Source organism: Phoca vitulina, unplaced genomic scaffold (genome assembly GCF_004348235.1).
Source record: "Phoca vitulina isolate PV1807 unplaced genomic scaffold, GSC_HSeal_1.0 scaffold1, whole genome shotgun sequence".
Taxonomy (NCBI): domain Eukaryota; kingdom Metazoa; phylum Chordata; class Mammalia; order Carnivora; family Phocidae; genus Phoca; species Phoca vitulina.
In genome coordinates this window covers 1,286,762-1,305,170 of record NW_022589704.1, presented here as the reverse complement: position 1 = coordinate 1,305,170, position 18,409 = coordinate 1,286,762, and the positions used below count along the sequence as shown (strand labels likewise).

General features: G+C 62.8%; 1 protein-coding gene across 1 annotated transcript; it reads left to right on the top strand.

The window, feature by feature from the left end:
• Positions 1 to 8,919: 8,919 nt before the first annotated feature.
• On the top strand, positions 8,920 to 18,409 carry AGXT (alanine--glyoxylate and serine--pyruvate aminotransferase). Its single transcript, XM_032406641.1, has 11 exons — positions 8,920 to 9,271; positions 9,367 to 9,559; positions 10,792 to 10,856; positions 11,484 to 11,584; positions 12,837 to 12,907; positions 14,211 to 14,295; positions 15,250 to 15,345; positions 15,988 to 16,057; positions 16,708 to 16,803; positions 17,345 to 17,473; positions 18,028 to 18,409. Exons 1-11 carry the CDS (start codon positions 9,041 to 9,043, stop codon positions 18,133 to 18,135), a joined length of 1,245 nt encoding a protein of 414 aa, XP_032262532.1. The 5' UTR covers positions 8,920 to 9,040; the 3' UTR covers positions 18,136 to 18,409.

Genomic DNA, 18,409 nt, shown 5'->3' with positions numbered 1-18,409 from the left:
GAGAGAGACTCAGGGAGCAAAGACTGGCCAGATGGCCAGGGGCAGCAGAAAACTGGCCTCCGTCCTAGAGCTACCCCTCACTCCAGGCCTCTGGGTAATCGCCTCTCCCCAGTGGGCTCAGTTCCCTCCTTCAGGCCAGAAGACCCCAGGACCCTTTATGGATCTCATGCCCCGATTCAAATGGAATCAGCAGCCCCTCCATTCACCTGTCCCAGGTGTGCCCTCCTGCCCTCAAAACCATCTGTTGTACGACGCGGAAGAGTTTGTTGCGGTTGGGAAATAAGGACTGACAAGTTGTCCCCACAACCTCCTCACCTCAGCGTCACTGAGGGGGGCACCTCCTGACCCACGCATCCAGTGCCATGTGTGAGGAAGCACCCAGCCCCGCCTGGTCCCGACTCTGGGGCGAAATCTATAAAAGACAAAAACAGAACCAGGATGGAATGAAGCTGGTAGATGTACACGGGAGCTTCAGGGCCCACGGGGACAGAGGGACACGAGTGGGGAAACCCACAGAGGGCAACACTGAGCCCTGAAGGCAGAGCATTACAGGCCGAGACCTGGGTTCTTTAAGACATCAGTGGTGTGGGAAAAACAAGGGGGTGGGGTACCTCCGTACATGCAGACAGACAGACACACGTGTGCACATATGTACACACATGCACGTACACGTGTACATAAGTAAGTACATACATAGGAGAGGGTGGCGATTGCTCTCACGACAGCATCGGGACATTGTCTAAATCCCAGCTCGAACAAACCCCCTTCGAAGAGACATTTTTTAGACAACTTGGGCAAATCTGTCTCTGGACAGGCTACCAGATGCGACTGAGGCATGTGTTTCAGTTTTGTTAAGGATAAAAATGGCATCGGGCTCCGGGAGAAAACGTCTGCTTGTTTAGATGCACGCGGGAAGGTCGGGGTGAAGTGACACAATGTGTAGGATTTGCTTTAAAACTCTCCACAAGGGGCGCCTGGGTGGTTAAGCCGCTCTGCCCCCATGCTTGCGCGCTTTCTCTCTCTCTCTCAAAAATAAATAAATAAACTCTTAAAAAAAAAAACAACTCTCCAGCAAAATTAGACAAGTGGGAGTTGGGGGTTGGGGGTTGGAGGCGGGCGCCCGGGTCAAAGCGACGAGGGCGTGGGGATGGCTGTGGAGGCCGGCGGAGCTCTGCCCCTGCGCCTGGAGATTTCCATCGAGACTCCCGCTGGAGGTGACATGCAGATAATCACCCGTCCTTCCCTGCATCACCCTCCCTCTGGTGGGCCCCACAGACTCGGGCCACAGCGGGTCGATGCCCCCGGCTCACGGCCAGAGCGCTGTCGTGCGGCACAGGGAGTCTCCAGCTGCCTCCTGGGACGTCCTGCCGAGCCGGCGGCCTGGCCCACAGAGCTGCCACCCTCGCCTCTGCCCCACCCGCAGCAAGCGGCCTGTGTGGCTTTCTCCGGCCGGAAGAACAAGAAAGCTTTGTTCTGAGGGAGGAGAACATGCAGCTCCCGTGGGCCCTCCGTCTGGCCACCGGGTGTCACTGTTTCCCCGTGGGGCCGGGGCCCGGTGGTGGCACCTTCTCTGTCCAGTCCAGTCCCCGGGCCGGCCACTCCCTGGGCAAGGTGGGGTCCAAGCACTGACCTCCGACCCCAGACATACCCACTCTGAACCTTCCCCTCCCGTGGGTCCACTGAGAAGCCTGGCCTGCTCGGGCTCCCTGCCGATTCACGCCTGCCAGAAATGTAGATTCTCAGGCCCACCCCAGCCTTCCTGAGCCGGAACATCTGCGCATTCTTATGCTCATGTTTGGGACCCTCTGCCCTCCAGCACAAGAGGTCACCCAGGAAAAGCCCCCTCCCTTTCCCAGCCAGTTCTCAAAGGATTGTCCTTGCTGGGATCCGTGGTTGCTGGAGGTAAAGTCTGTGATTCTGCGGGGCTCTTGGAATAAACCCCAAATGGGTCTTCCTCTGCTCCTGATTATGCCCTGCTCGGTGGGCCTGGCCCACACTGCAGCCCACCTTCTCGGCCCTGGTTAACCTTTCTCCCCGTCAGATCTTGGCTCAGATGTGCTTCTGCCAGGAAGCTTCCCAGCCTGCCTGCGCCCCCGCTTGAATGTACTTCCCCGAGGCCACGGCTTCCAGCTACGTGGGTCCCTTTCCAGCCGCGTGCTGGAGCATCCTCCCACCGTCTTGTTCATAACCATTTACTCTCATACGGTTGACACGGAGAAGACAAACAAGAGCATGAATTAATGAAGCAAAACATCAGAAACTCTCCCAGAATGGGAAACAAATGAGGCCGAAGTTGGTCTCATGGAGGACAGGAATGTGGGTCTGATCACAGATTTGCGGTGCTCGGGGAAAACATTAAATTTCCTCAGTTTTAAGAAGGCAATTGTGCATACTTGTCAGGGTCCCCAGGACCACCCGGCTCGGTGACTCACTAGGGCCCCCCCAGACTCAGCAGAGGCCGTGCCCCCAGCTGGGATTCACAACAGAGAAATGGTGCAACGCACAGGAAGGGAGAAGTCGGGGGACCGGGGCTGAGCTTCCAGGGCCCCTCCCCCTGGAGTTACACAGGCCACCACCAGGCGTGACGACGTGTGAGGTGCTGTCTTCAGGGGAGCCCGGGAGAGACGCAGCGCCCAGGGTTTTTATCGGGGGCTGGGCCCGGGGCACCCCTGCCTGCTGTCGATTCGGGGCACCCAGGAGGAAGCGGGTGCTCAGCATGAACCACGCTGCACAGAGGCGTGGGGGCAGCGAGGTCCTCTCATCCATGAGGGTGCCGGGAACTGTCCCGGGAACTCCCGCCGAGGGCCACCCAGGAGGGCCGTGGGGCCTGCACAGCAGGTGACAAGCAGCTCCCTGGACGTCAGGCAGAGCCGATGAAAAGAAATCTGCTCTAGAATCACCACAGAAAATGTTTGATTTAAGCTGCAGCTAAACCAAACACACCTGCTCACAGGCCGTGCTGATGAAGGCCAGCAGCTTCCTGCACCTGTAAGGTCAAACGGCTTCAGAAATCCTTTCTTCCAACGTTCACTAAAAAAAAAAAAATTGAAGGGCACCCGGGCGGCTCAGTCGGTGGAGCGTGCGACTCTTGATCTTGGGGTTGTGAGTTCGAGCCCCTTGGATATAGACATGACTTTAAAAAAATAAAATCTTTAAAAAAAATTGGAATGGGAGACAAACTCCGAGTGTCCAGGAGCACTCAGAGAAGGAGTGCGTGATGGCGTGTGGCTCTGGTCTGTCTGTGCTTCTGTCAGGGACCCAGGAAGGTTCTGGCATCCGCTCAAATACCAATCGACGCCAAGTGATCGCCATGACCTAGGCAAACACCTGGCAAGCTGAGCACGAGAAAGTGAGCCCCCTCCCACTACAAAAGTGGCCTAGTGTAAATAGAGCGTTTCTAGGCATTTAATTTGTTTTAAATTTATTTTGTTCTTTTTCAAAATTATGTACAGTGAGTGCATGAATACCTTCATCTTAAACTCCGCTGTAAAAGTACATCTCAGGAAGGCATGGGATTCATTTTCCTGGGGGAATTTTCCAGAACAGCAGAGCCCACTGGGTTTTTGAGAGTAGCAGGATAAGGGGTTCAGGGCAATGGTTTGCAGAGATGCAGAGGAGGGCGGGTGCCCACACCCCCGCCACAGACAGAGCCCCGTCCGAGGGCGTCCGAGCCTGGATCAGCGCCAGGGCCCGAGAAGAATCTGTCCATTCAGCTCCTCCCAACAGCGTCCACACCCAGCCTCCCTCTAGAAAATGACCAAGTGTAGGGGAATGGACGTTTACGAAGCTCTCACTGAGGGTCAGATGGGGAAGGGCCGTAGGAACAGGACTGGAGTCTGGGGCCAAGGGCCAATCCTCGCAGCCATGAGGGGCACGTCTGAGCCTCTTCCCGTAAGCGCTGGGCTGTGTTTCCACAAGGCAGCCTGGGGCGGGGGTGCCTCAGGTTCTGCCAGCCGGGCCGAGACACCGAGAGACATAGCCAAGGACCGCTTCCACTTCTGTGTGTTTGCTGAGCTGACGTGTCAAACACTCAGGGGTGTGAGAATGGCGAGAGCCGGGGGGCCGTGCAAGAGACGCCCCTCCTCGGGGCCAGGAGCCAGGCAGCAGGGCCAGAATGGAGCAGAGGGTCCTGAAGGAAGAGGAGGACTCGAGGGCTGTGTGTGAGACCCCCGAGGAGCCCCCAGGCCATAGGAGTTCCTCGATGTGATGTGTGGGTGCCGGTCCCGCTGTGGGCCCCAGACAAGCGTCCCCTCCCGGGGAACCTGAGTTCACCACCTCCGTGAGGACCAGCTGGATGAATCCTCTGGGGGAGGGGACGAGGAGCCAGGCCCCCATCTCTCAGGAGGAGTCTCGAGCCCCAGGGACCCCCGAGGGTGGCGCCCCTCACCTCAGCACACATTTAGGGTACCACCTGCAGCTTGCAGGAGACCGGTCAGAGGGGCTCATGTCGGCACTGTGGAACCTGGGCTGGGGAGGGCGGGCATGCGCATCTAGGCAGCTGGAGGTCCATCAAACTCCCAGAAAATCGTGCGTCTCGGGTTTTGACAATCCTCGTGTTGAATTTTGGAGTTAAAGTTTGTGACGGACCCGTCCAATCCAGGCTCACAGTGACGCCTGGGCCTGCTTGCTCCGTGTGTGAAAGCCAGCCTATACCCGCTCTCGCGATTTCTCTGCGGGGAACGCAAAAAGCCGCTTTCGCAGGTTTTGGGGTGTGAGGGAGTGGGGCACCTGGGTGACCTGGTGTGGGCTTCTCCTCCGTTCAAAGCAGTATTTAAGTCCAAATGTCAGTGAAAAATACCTCTCAAGCATGAAATGATGAAACTACTCAAATGTATCTCTTGTTGGTAAATCCGGCCAAGCTGGTGGCGCAGCTGCCCCGTAGGGAGGGGCATGGGCCGCGGGAGCCCGGGGGGCAGGGTGGGGGGGCCTGGGTCGCAGCCCCCACTTCTCAGGCAGGCAGGAGGCCCGGGGAGGGGGCGCACACGCCAGCCGCATCCTCCTTGCTTTGCCACACCTGTCACGTTATGAACAAAGCAGCACCCCGGGGAGCCCCAGATGGGAAAGGGCAGAGCCCCGCGAGGCCGGGATGCACGGAGCAGGCGCCGCGGGCGCCCCGGGGACGCACGGTCACTGTCAGCGGGGCTCCTCAGCCGCCTCCAGCACACATGCCACTGGGACCGAGCAGCCCTCGGTCACACGGCGCGGCCAGGGCCAGCCTCCCCACTGCCGGCTCAGGGCCTGGCACACGGGGCTGCACGGGAGAGAAGCAGCCGCCACGGAACGCCCCGGCCAGCGCCCGAGCAGTCCGACGGCTGCCCCCCCAGGGTCCCGGCCCTTCCCTGCAGGCCAGGCATTTCACACGCGGGCCCTTGAGTTCTGCACAGCAGGGAGCCCCGCGCCCCCAGGGCGCAGCTCAGCCAGGCAACAGGGGCGTCGTCAATAGATGGGGTCAGGAACATTTGTCCGTGGCAACTCCGCAATTACCCGGGGACACCGTGCTTTTCAGGGACCTCTCAGTGGGCCAGCTTCTGCATGACGCACACGCGGCAGAGACCCGCTCCGGCCACGCACTCGTGACCTGGACACCCCCGAGCCGAAGCTGCATGCCACGCCAGGCAGGCCCTGGTGCAGCGGGTCCTGCCTCTCAGACTGAGATTGCAGGTTCCGGGCCAATCCCTCCCCACCTGGGACCCGGCGGGCTCTCTGTGGAAAGGGGAGCGTGGGGGACCTCCAATGACCTTTCCTGGCCTGGGACAGTACGACAGCCTGGCTCTAGCTGTAGATTTAAAACCGAGTGCCGCCAGATAGGCTGCAGGAGCGGGCCACCGGGAGAGGGGCGAGCGGGCCGCTGTTACCCCCAGACGAGGTTATCGTCTGCTAGAGCACCAAGGGGACAGATGGCCCACGCCCTGCCTTCCTGACACCGCTCTGGGCACAGCGGGCGGCAGGCCCATAGGCAAAAGCAGTCATTTGCCCTTTTCACATCAGTTACGGAAAACCAGGAGTTAAATTACAAAAATAGACTGTACCGTGCTGTGGCGGGCCACGGCCAAGGTGCCCCCAGCTGAACGGGGAAGTAAGACCCCTTTGGGTCCACGGAGAGCTGGCCCAGGAGGCCTGCCCAGGAGCGAGGGGGAGGACTTCACGCCCCACCCAGAGCCCTGGCTGATCCGCACCGAGCACGAGACGTTCTCCCGGCACGGGTGCTGCCACTGGCCTTGGCGTCCAGGCCGAGGCCGCCTGGCCCACCTGCCCAGGTGGCCTTTGTCTCTAGAGCTCCAGAGGCAGAGGTCGGTTACCTGCCCCGCTGTTGGCTGTCCTCGCAGGCTTCCTCAGCTCCCAATCGGCTCTTGGCCTGAGGAAACGCCTCTCGGGATTGCAACAGCCCCCTCCCTGTTACGCGAACACAAGGCATCTTCCTATTTAGGGACAAGGCACACCCCTGTCCCCGGTTTCCCTGGGCTGCACACGCCCATCCACCTGCCAGGACTGGTCGTCCAACCCTGGGCCCAGGCTTCTCCGGTCCTCCCACGAGCCCCGCTGACACACGGGGCTGCACAGAGTGGGTCCTGCCCGGGGTGGGGCAGGCCATAACAGCGTGACCTGTGGCATGTGGCATGACGGAAGGGCATCCGAGGGGCTCCACGCAGCTGAGATCACTCCCTGCACAGGAGGCTTGGCCGGGCTGAGCAAAGACAGGGACAAGCATTCCAGGCCAAGGGAATAGCACAGGCCAAGGCACAGATGCATGTATTAGCCTGGAGTGAAGGGAGTGTGTGCCTGGGGGGGGGGGTGCAGCCCCCCAACTGGGAGGGAGGGTGGGCCCAGAGGAAGGGGTGTCGTCACTGAAGGAAGGAGCCCAGGGCCCATGGGGCTCTAGACAGGGAGCCAGGGCGGCTGCTGAGCGAGGGGGCTGGCCCTCGGGGAGGGTGGGTCCCTGGTTTCTAGCAGGCATGGTGATCAGCTTGCGGTAGAGAAAGGGTTCGCCAGGGCTGGGCTGGGCTGACTCCACACGGACTCCAGAGGCCCAGTGCCACACCGAGATCCCCAGGTTGGCACCAGGTCCCACAGGCCATGGTGGGGCAGGACCTGAGACTGCAAGCTCCCTTAGGGGGTTCTGCACAGGGCGCCTCACACGGGCCTCTGGCTGTGGAGACCGCCGCTTTGTTCCCTGGCCCCTGCAGTTTCCCCCGGGTCCTCACTGTGCTCCGGGCCCTGGGATGGGCATACTTCTCCATTCTCCAGGCCCAGCCCCACTGCCTCCCAGTCCCCATTGACCTTCCCCTGGCAGCACCCTGGGGTTCTCCCCCTCTCTGGGCTCTCAGCTCCCTGGAGGCCATGCAGACCCGGGACTCCTCGGGCCCACCCTCCTCCCCCACCCGTTAGGCTTCTGTTTCTCTCTTTGCTGACACTGCGTCAGTTGGAGCAGCCAGCCTGGGTCCTGGTCCAGAGCGAGTGCTCTGGAAGAAGGGAAGGAGGGGAGGGGAGGGAGGGAGGAAGGCCGGGAGGAAGGACAGGATGGGAGGGAGGAAGGGAGGGAGGGGGAAGGAGGGAAAAGGGGAAGGGGAGAGGAGGGGCAAGGAGGGAGCTCCCACTGAGCCTTCTTATGCTGGGGCTGTCCAGGCTAACAGTCCCAGCGAGCATGCCCAAGGCCAGCTAGGACCTCATGTGCCCTGGGGCTGGGATGGGGGCGTGGGGCTGCGCTGGGCTGCTCTCGGACCAGCATGGAGGCCTGTTCCCTCTGCCTGTTTCTTCGGCCTTCAGATGGACAGAGGACCACTTCTGCAAGGCTGTGGAGATCCCCAGGGGCCCAGACCATGACTGTCCAGCCTGGCTAAGGCTCTTTGGGTCCCTGCACCCGTGGGATGCCAGACAAACTCAGACCGAGCAACAAGAGCTGAATGAAGGGATTTTGCTGAACTGGGGATCAAGTTGTCATGGGGGGAGGTCACGTGCCAGGCCCCTGGGGAGGATGCTGCCTCCCTGGTCACTGTGAAGGCCCCTGCAGGAAGCCCTGATGCTCCCCTGGTTACCAGGGCCCACGGGTCGGAGCCCTAAACACAGAGCAGCAAGTCCCACCCGTGCTCCAACCAGGCCCCGTGAGAACTGTAAGCAGGGTCCGTGCTGCTCAGGAAACAGCAGGTCGGGTGCCTCCTTCTCCTGGTTGCTGGTAACACGGGCTTTTCCACCTTCCTGGGACACGAGCAGCTCCGCTGTCCAGGTGTCTCTGGCTCAGCTGGGTCTGGCCCCTTTGCCTGCTTCGTGACCTGCATTTACTCTACCCACCTGTGACGGCGCAAGCAGAGAAGGCTCTGCAAGCAAACGTGCCCTTGGTTACATGAGTGAACGCCAAACCTCAGGGCCCTTGGGAATGGAGAAGCACAGGGAATACTACTTCTAAAAGGATCAGGAGGGAACATGTCCTCAGTGTGTGTGTGTGCGCGTGCATGTGCGTGAGCGTGTGCGTGTGCGTGCGTGAGCGTGTGTGCATGTGCGTGCGTGAGTGCTCGTGTGTGTCGGGGCATATTTTCTAAACTGAGCCTTTCCCTTAGCTCAGCAAACGATGGCCGCCGGGCCAAATTTGGCCCACCATTTGTTTTTATAAATAAAGTTTTATTGGCATGCAACAACCCCATTGCAGCCCCTTCTGCACTACAACAGCAGGATTGAGGAGCTGTGACACAGCCTATAAAGCCTGCCAAGCCAGAAATAGTTGCTCTCTGGTCCTTTAAGAAAAACTTTGGGGCCCCCTGGGTCTGCAGGATGCATTTGGCTGGGGCTGGGCACCTGACAGCTGAGAGGAGCTGGAGGGGTGGGAGGGCAGAGGGCAACGTGCCAAGCTCTATTTTTCATTGACTGGACTCTGGAGGCTCCTCCCCCCAGCAAGGGTTCAACACCCTGGCTGTCAGGCCTTGATATGCGGGAGAAGCGTCAATAAGGGGTCAGGTCACGACGACGGCAAACAAGGGAAGGCCGAGGGTGCAGCGGGAGCCCATCGACCCGCCTTGCCTCCGGACACCAGCACAAGGCCCCCTGGGAAATGTTCCGAGCGCTGGCCAGGGCCAGTGCGGCCCTGGGGCCCCAGGCGGCAGGCTGGGTGCGGAACATGGCCTCCCACCAGCTGCTGGTGGCGCCCCCGAAGGCCCTGCTGAAACCCCTGTCCATCCCTAACCGGCTTCTGCTGGGGCCTGGCCCTTCTAACCTGGCTCCACGCATCCTGGTGGCCGGAGGGCTGCAGATGATCGGGCACATGCACAAGGAGATGTTCCAGGTAGGCCATCCAGGTGGCGGCAGTGGGTGAACCTCCTCCTCAGCTGGGAGAGAGCAGGGGGAGCAGGGCCTGACCTGTGTGCCCTCTGCCCCCAGATAATGGATGAGATCAAGCAAGGCATCCAGTACGTGTTCCAGACCAAGAACCCCCTCACGCTGGCCATCAGCGGCTCAGGGCACTGCGCCCTGGAGGCCGCCCTCTTCAACCTCCTGGAGCCAGGGGACTCCTTCCTGGTCGGGGCCAACGGCATCTGGGGGCAGCGGGCCGCGGACATCGGGGAGCGCATCGGTGAGACATGGGGCAGAGGGTGGGGTGTGGGCCCTCTCGTCACCCTTCCCCACGGCCTCCTGCCCGCCCCCCAGGTGAAGCCGGCAGACCCACCCCACACACCCCAGGAGTGCCCATCCCCCTTCACGCCCCCACCTCCCTGCCGGGTCAGCTGCTGCCTTCTCCAAGGGGGCATCAGGGTGCTCGAGAGGCGCCCACCTCCCAGGATCCCAGAGCTGAGGACAGCGGTTTCCGGAGCACATGGGGAGACAGGGCTGTGGGGAACCTGCAGATTTCAGCACCAACCCGAGAGCCCCCATGTCTCTCCTGGGGCCCCAGGCATCACCTCCACCCTGTGACAGGACAGGGTTTCAGAGGCTGAAGCCCCCTCCCATTATCTCAGAAACAGCCCTCTTTCTGGAGATGCAAAATACAGAGACACAGACAGGGTTTTCACTCTCAGAGTAAACTTTTCTGAAGAGAGACAAGAATCAAAAGCAGGAGTGTGCCGTGGGTTTAATGATTCATCTCGGCGTTTGGAAACATCTCAAAGCTCCTGCATGGTCAGCTCCACACATGGCCGCACTCAGTCCTGGTTAATGGACAACCCCCAGTGGCCCAAGGAGGTCCCCACCTCTCACCTGGTCCCCCTGAGTCCACACACTGGTTTTCAAAGGGAGGTGGCATGGGGGCAGAAGTCAGGCCCCGCTGGGCCCCAGGCACCCCCGCTCCAGAGGCTCCGTCCCCAGTCCGCATCCTGACCTTGGGCTCCCCCCTGGAGCTTGGGTGGTCCTCCGGCCTCCTCCTGCCTACATACGGCTCTGGGGGTCAGCTGTGCAGGGGGCCGCCCGGGGTTGGCAAAGGGGTCCGAGAGAGAGAGCAGGGGCCTGCCTTCCTGGGGCCTCCACTCACCCTATTCCTCCTCCACTCAGTCTGTTGCTGGGAAGACACAGGTCCAGCCAGCCTTGTGCAAATGCTTGTTCACCTCCCGGCTGAGGATCCTGGCTGGGGGAGGTTCACCCAAGGAAGGGGCAGTGCAGCTGAGCCTGAACGTTCTCATCCCAAGCACCCCAGAAACCTCAGCTCACAAAGAACAGCCTCACTGAGCACACCCCACCTTCCTCTTCCCTCTGGCTTCTTTGGGCTGGGATGGGCGGGTACCTGCCCTCACACGGCCTGCCTGCTCAGCACAGACCCCCGTCTCCAACACTGGGGAGGAGGGCACTCACCCCTCATCCTGCCCCTGCCCTCAGGAGCCCAAGTGCACCCAATGATCAAGGACCCTGGAGGCCACTACACACTGCAGGACGTGGAAGAGGTAGGGTGGGGTGCGTTGGCCCTAGGGAGGAGAGGGGGCCGGCCAGCCAAGGGGGCTCAGGGCTAGGAGACCTGGGCTGGCGGCTGACCCTCAGCTCTTCCCAGCACCAGGTGACTGGGCACAGGAGGAGCATTCTAATACCTGAGAGCCGGTGGAAAGCCTGATAGGGAGGGTTCTGCCTGGCAGGGAAACTGAGTCAGGAGCCCAGTCCTGTGGGCTGGGCAAGAGGGGCTAGAGGCAGGATGTGGGGAGCAGGACGTGCCCTGACACTCAGGATGCCCCATCAGGAAACGTCCATCCCAACCAGGCAAGACCTGGGGACTCAGCGGACCTCACCGTAGCCCCAGCAGGACAAGGTGGGAGGCTGGCGCCATTCTTCCTCGGTCTCTGGAAGAAAGTCCCTCTCTTCCTGGACAAGCCCACCTCCCAGAGCCCAGAGGCTGGCAAAGCACACGCACAGACAGGGCATGAGGCTCTTTTCTGCTGCCCAGATCTCTGCCATCCACGGGGAAGAGGAGGGTTTGGGAGGGAGATCCTGCCCTGCCCTCCCCAGGAAAAGTCTTTCTGGACCCAGGGGGAGTCCGAGCCTGCTGGCTCTGCCCACGGCTGTCATGCTGTCCCACGCAGGGCCTGGCCCAGCACAAGCCAGTGTTGCTGTTCCTGACCCAGGGGGAGTCATCCAGCGGCGTGCTGCAGCCCCTCGACGGTTACGGGGCCCTCTGCCACAGGTGAGCTTGCCCAGGGCCAGGGCGCTGGCGGCGGGGCCAGGCACACCTCAGGGTCCGGCGGGGGGCTGGCGGTGCGGGCGAGTCCCTCCAGTCTGGGAGGCAGCAGGCGAGACCCAGCCCCCATCCTGACTTTCCACCCTCCCCCCGCCTCTGTCACACGGTGTGCGGCTCCTGGGGGTCCTCTGCCCCCCTGAGAGCAGGATCAGGTGCTCGGGCACCCAATCAAGTGCCCACTGTCCTCCAGTCCCCACGGCTGGGAAGGGCTTGAGGCTGACCCAGCTACCCGGGTCCCAGGAGCGGCTGGGGCCTGCCCCCACCTTGTCCTGAGATCCAAGAGCCCCAGAACAGCCTCCTACCTCCACTACCCTCCTCCAGCCTCCCCAACCCTGCATGGAATGGGCAGGACCTTGGGAGTAGTCAGGTGGGACTCCCTCCCGTGACCAGCAGTCCTGCTCTGGAGAGTTGACAGCGGGATGGAAGGAGAGAAGCTCTCCAACCAGGCAGGATCACCCCGGCAGGGCTGCCATCTATCCTGGGGGACAGGGGGGCTGCCTGGCACCGTCCCAGCCAGGACAGCCCGTCCCCTGGGGTCTTGTCTAGTAAACCAGGCCTGGGCTGTGACCCCCAGGGCATCCACCTGCCCCTCTGTGCCGAGCGTGGGATATGCTTTATGCCTTTAAAAAATTTTATTTAAGTAATCTCTATGCCCAGCGTGGGGCTAAACTCACAACCCTGAGATCAAGAGTCGCACGCTCTACCAGCTGAGCCGGCCAGGCGGCCCCGTGGCTTTTTTTTTTTTTTCCCCTAAGAAAACATGGAGATGGAGGAGAGTCAAAGCTTTCAGCTCGGGCTGTTCCTGGACTCTGTCCTCCCTGGGCTCTGGAAGTGCAGCCAGCACACTGCTGGCAGAAGGAAGGCCCAGCCTCGTGGGCTCTGGTCCCTGGGCCCCACTCAGAGCCCAGCCCGCCCCCAGGACCGCAGACCGGCGGGGCAGGCCCTCATGCATACCCGTGCGGGGGTATCCTGTGCACAGGCCGGCCGGGCCCGCATGGACACTTGCTCTGCCCCTCTGCTCACCCCGGTTCCCACACAGAGCTGGTCCTAGGGGTCTGGGCATCTAGGAGGACGTACCCTGGGGGAGGCAGAAGGCGCCCAAGCCTCCCGCTGGCCTTCTGGATGTCCTCGAGGCCCCTCCCGAGACTCCAGAGAGTCTGAGGCCTCCCGTGCTCCCCCTACTGCCTTGCACCCCCAGGCACCACTGCCTTCTCCTGGTGGACTCGGTGGCGTCCCTGGGCGGAGTCCCCATCTACATGGACCAGCAGGGTAAGCCACGCCCCCATCACCCGCAGCTGGGGGGCTCGGAGGGCGCAGAGGGCCCTCGAGGAGAGGTCCCACCGGGCAGTGTCTGCAAGCTCGCCATCAGCCCACGCCGTGGACTAGGGCCCCAGGGGAACTTCGTCTCCTCCCCGCGGCAGGACGGGATCCACGAGCTCATCGACACGCCAGTGTTTCCGCTGGGTTGTCAGGCCCCGACGTGGGGAGCAAGTGGGGGGAGAAGCTCCTCCAGCATCTGGGGAGGCGCCCAGAGCCCTCAGGCATATGGGTGGGAGAAGTGCCAGGGCCCCTGCCAGTCAGGCTGGGCCTCAGCTTGCCCATCGGCCGGCACCCCACCAGCCTGTCACATGCAGCGAGCACATGCAGGGTCACCCTGCAGGCCAGCCCAGGGAAGCCTCGCAGGCCCAGCGTTTCCTCACAGAGGAAAGTCCGAATCCACACAGGTGGCACGTGTGCACAGCCGCCCACCCAGCTTGGTCAGGCATGCTTCCCCCAGAACCTCTCTATCAGGGAGCTCCGGGCAGGCAAGGGGGAGGGGCCCTGGGGACGCAGTGCAGGGTGGCAGGGCTGTCCCCGGGATGCCCACCCTGCGCCTCCCGGGCCAGCCGTCCCCGCCGTGGGAGAGAAGAGGCTCCAGCCCAGGTCCCAGGAGACAGTGCAGCCCAAGAAGCCAGGGTTGAACCCGGGACACCCTCCGCACTTCTACCCTCCCTGCCAACCTCAGGCTGGCGAGCTGTAGTCATGTCGTTCGACGTGTCTGTCCGTCAGTGTCCTCTGATTACCTGAACAGACCACAGCTCACGCCTCTCCTGGTGGCGGGCCTTTGGGTTCTTTCCAGGTTTGCACTTCCAGGAATAAACCATAGAGAGCGTTTCTGTCCATGTAAGCCTTTGGTGCACGTTGGCTCACGATAGCCCGGGCCGCAAGGCGGGTGCGACGCTCGGATTTACGGCTATGCGTCGCTGCTGCCTCTGGCATAAAATCCGGGTTTCTCAGAAGTCAGTGGGCTCTTACTCGAGATGTGGCAAGAAAACCTGTTTCCCCCTGTCCCCTCTGCCACCCCCACACGCCCGCTCGCCCCTGACGCCACCTGTGTGGGCTTCTCTACACCCAGCCGACCGCAAGCGGGTGGCCTGCAATTTAACTCCATCTCCCCGGACACAGCGTCAGGTCACAGAGGTTAAGGACTGAGTCCGACAAGACGGCCAACCTTGCTTCAGAGGGCACCTGCAATGATCCTGCCCTGGGTGGAGCTCGGACCCCCAGGAGCACGCGCCTCTCCTCTCCACAGGCATTGACGTCTTGTACTCGGGCTCCCAGAAGGTCCTGAACGCGCCTCCAGGGACTTCGCTCATCTCCTTCAGTGACAAGGCCAAGTGAGTGACCCCCAGGGCCCCTGACCCGGGGCTGGATGGGCAGTGAGGCTGGATGGCCCCTAAGGAGGGAAGATCAGAGCAAGGGAGGGAGGCGCTCCTTGGGCCGTGCTTGGACACACCGCTGGACTGCTCACCGCCCACCCTGGACAGGTGCCCGCCCTGGGCAGGTGCACTAAAGCTCTGAGCTCGCAGGCAGGGGCTAGCCGGGGCACGGCGAGGGTCACGGGTATGAGGCTAGTGGCCTCCAGAAGAGTCTCCTCATGGAGCCTGGGCTTGTGTGTGAGAATGCAGGACCTGGCATCCTGGAAGTTCCCCAGCTTCAAGCCAAGGACTGGGGGTTCCATGGCCATCCCCCAGGCCCCCACCGCTGGCTCAGTGTCCAGGAGCTGATGCACAAGCTTCTTCATGGGGTTGGTCATGGACTAGCTTTGTCCAGCAGCCCCAGCGTCCCCCACATCCCCAGGGTGCAGACCCTGAGCCGGGCCAGGTAGGGATAGGGGACTGGCCCCAGCAGAGGATTACCATCAGCGGCACTCGGCCGTTTAGCAGCACAGAGACAATCTCGGATGTGGTGGGGGTTGTACGTGGGTGTGGGAAGTCTGAGCTGCCTGTGGGAGGGCCGCGGAGGTGGCTGGATCTGAGTATGGAGCTCGGAGCTCAGGTAGAGGCCCTGTCTGTTCACACTGATCTGGACAATAGGTGTATTTAAAGTTTCCAGACCAGCTGCATTATGGGGGGCCTGAGAGCAGACGAGCCGAGGTCCCCACTGTGCCTGGCCCAGGAAGGTGCAGGGGCTGGGGAGGCACACAGCCCGCCTGGGGCTTAGCACAGCTACAGGGGTCCGGGGGGGCCTGCCCCTCTGGCTCACTTCTGCGAACCAGGAGAGCCTGACGGGACTGCCCCTAGGCGCCCCAGCCAGACAGGCAGGCACTCAGGCTGGTCCTTCCTTCCCAGAAATAAGATCTACAGTCGGAAGACGAAGCCGGTCTCCTTCTACCTGGACATGAAGTGGCTGGCCAACATCTGGGGCTGCGACGACCAACCCAGGATGTGAGGACCGCAGGGCCGGGGCCGCGTCTTGTGACCTCTCACCACCCCAGCCTCTCACCAGTTGTACACACTGGGTTCTAAGCCCGTAGCCCAGCTGGAGCCCCAGGATTCACCAGGGTCAGGCCAGCGATGCCCCCGGGCCTGGGGGCTCAGGTCCAGCAGCATGGCCCCCCCCACCCTCCCACCGGGCCCTCTCCTCTCAGAGCCCCTGTGCACCTCCGGGCACATTGGGCCTGGCCCGGCCACATCTCCCCATTCCTGGGTCTCAGTTTACCCACCTCTCAAAAAGAGGAGCTGAGCCAGGGGCTCCTTGTGAGGCGACTTTAGCTACAACCCAAGATCCCTTATGGCACACGCAGGGCTGAGGGGTGCCAGGAACTGTGCCCTACTCAGCAGGAACAGTGGCTTCTTGGGGCCACTGGGGCTAAGAGAGGCCAGGTGGAGGGGAGCCCGCCCTAGGCGATCTGGCCAGTGTCCTCGCTCTGAGCCTTGCTCTCCCCAGACCCAGCTGCTTCTCTAGCTCGGAGTCTGTCATGCCCAGAACTGGACCGCGGCCCCCTGGGAAGGGGGCTAGACCCGTTGTCAGAGAGCCTGGCCCCCCCCGCCCAGGGACGCTGGACCGAGCCCCATCCTGTCTTCCAGATACCATCACACCACCCCGGTCATCAGCCTTTACAGCCTGAGAGAGAGCCTGGCCCTCGTGGCGGAACAGGTGAGGGGGCGGGGCAGGGGCCGGACCCCAGCGGCAGCAGCTCCCGGGGGCCCCTGGGCTGTGGCCGGTCTCCCTGAGGCCGCAGGGCTGTGCCGGCTGTTTGCTCTTCTGTGTCCGCTCGCAGAGCCGCCACCCCAGCGCTGGGCCGGGAGGAGCTGAGGGGCCCTGGGAGCTGGGTGGTCACCAGGCTGGCCGTGGGCTCGGGGCAGGGGGGCGGTGTGGCTGAGAGAGGGTGAGGCCCATGGACTAGGGATGGGGGGGTCCATGTGCTGGGAAGACAGGAGACAGTGGGTGGCTCAGAAGCCCCTTCCCCACCCACAGCAAGGTGCTCCCACCTCACGTTGTCCGGGGGCCGCAAGGCTCCATCCACTGGCTGGGCCCCCCACCTACCCCCCAGTCCCAGACCATTCCCACTGCCCCGAGGTGGCTCCAGGTCTGGTCGCTGGGGCAGAGCCAGGGCCCTGAGCTGGGGACTCGGGGGGTCTCTATGGGGATCAGAGTCCAGGCCGGGAGAGGAGCCCAGGAGCCCCTCTGCGGCCTGAAGCTGCCACCCCCCACGGATGAGGGCGTTTGTCCGTCTCTCACGGCCGACGGAGGCGCCAACCCTGCCCTCCCCTGTCGCGCCCACCGGGTGCCCTCTGCCCTCCCAGGGCCTGGAGAACAGCTGGAGGCAGCACCGCGAGGCCACGGCGTACCTGCAGGAGCGACTGCAGGGGCTGGGCCTGCAGCTCTTCGTGAAGGACCCAGTAAGGAGAGCGGGGGCGGGGGCGGGGGCGGAGAGGGGGAGCGTGGGGGGAGGGGAGAGCTTCTGCCCAGCCCCCTCCGAATGGACACAGGGTCCTGTCCCTGACCTCCGGATCTGAGGACACTTAGTTTGACGCCCCTGCTCTCCCCCAAAGCCTCCCCACTTAAAGTAGTTATGGGTGACCTCTGAGCCGAAGACGCCCATCGGCCTCAGAGCCCTGGCAGTCCCGCCCGGCGGGGGTGGAGGGTGGGAGAGTCCCCAGAACCAGCCAGTCAGCCCAAGATTCGGTAGGAAACAGAAGCTCCTTAACCCCAGGGAGGTGTGACCCGCCCCAGGGAACAGACACACAGACACACCCAGTGCGCACGGGCTGCTGGGGAGGTGGTGACCTCAATGTCCTTGGGCCCCTGCTTCCCCACTCCCTGCCCACCCCCTGTCTCTGCCCGCCCCTCTGGAGCCTGAGACCAGGGCTGGCCGGGCCAGATGAGCTGGTGCTGGCCACACACCGTGGGGAAGGTGGCTGAGTCGGGCGCGTCCTGCAGGCGATCCGGCTGCCCACCGTCACCACGGTGGCCGCTCCCACTGGCTACGACTGGAGAGACATCGTCAACTACGTCATGGACAATTTTGACATTGAGATCACGGGTGGCCTTGGGCCCTCAGTGGGGAAGGTAAGGGGACAGCGGCTGCTCGGCGTGGCCAGGGCCAGGGACTGGCCACACCTACCACAGAAGCTACATTCACCACCCCACGTAGAGTACTGTGTGCCCAGGCCCCGGCCGAGGTCGGGGGTCATCAGGTCCCTGGGGCAGCAGGGGCATCCAGACGGAAACATCCTGCTCTGAACCCAGGGGTTTGTGCGGGGGGTGGGATCTGGGTAAAGGGAATGCTCCTGCCCCCCCTTCACCCCAGCTTGGTGACGCCGTGGGGTGCAGCACCCCCCAACCCCCCCAGAATGGCCTTCCTCCCCTGAGAGTGGGCAGACCAGGCTGGAGGCCCCGTGCCTGGGTCTGGTTGTGCCCGCCGAGCAGGCGATTCTGAGCGCTCGTTAGCTGACCGTCATCCTGGCCGCCCTTCTTGAGCTCTGTGTGTGCTCGGCCTGGGTCCGGGTGGGGGGCTCCCTGTGTGCCTGGGGAGGGGGCCCACGCTGGAGAGCCTGCCTGCTCTGCCCAGACCTCATTCAGAGCCGGGTCGACATCTGCACGGGACCCCCCACCCCCCGCAGGTGCTTCGGATCGGCCTGCTGGGCTGCAACGCCACCCGGGAGAACGTGGACCGAGTGATCCACGCCCTGCAGGAGGCCCTGCAGCACTGCCCCCGGAGCAAGCTGTGATTGGCAGCCTGTGGCCCACCCTCCTGGAGGGGCCTGGAGGGGGACCAGGAGCAAACAGACTCTGCCGGACAGTCGGGCCCCAGGGGGTGAGGCACGCAGGAGGGGCAGGACCGGCAGCTGCCCCAGCCCCAGGACGTCCTTCTCCTCTTTGAGAGGCACCTCCCAGAAATGGACCATGTGGGCTCAGGACCCATGGCACCTCCCCAGTGAGCCGCAGCCCCTGCAGGTCCCTGGCCTGCCTGGAATACTCAATAAAGAATCGTTGGTCATCTGT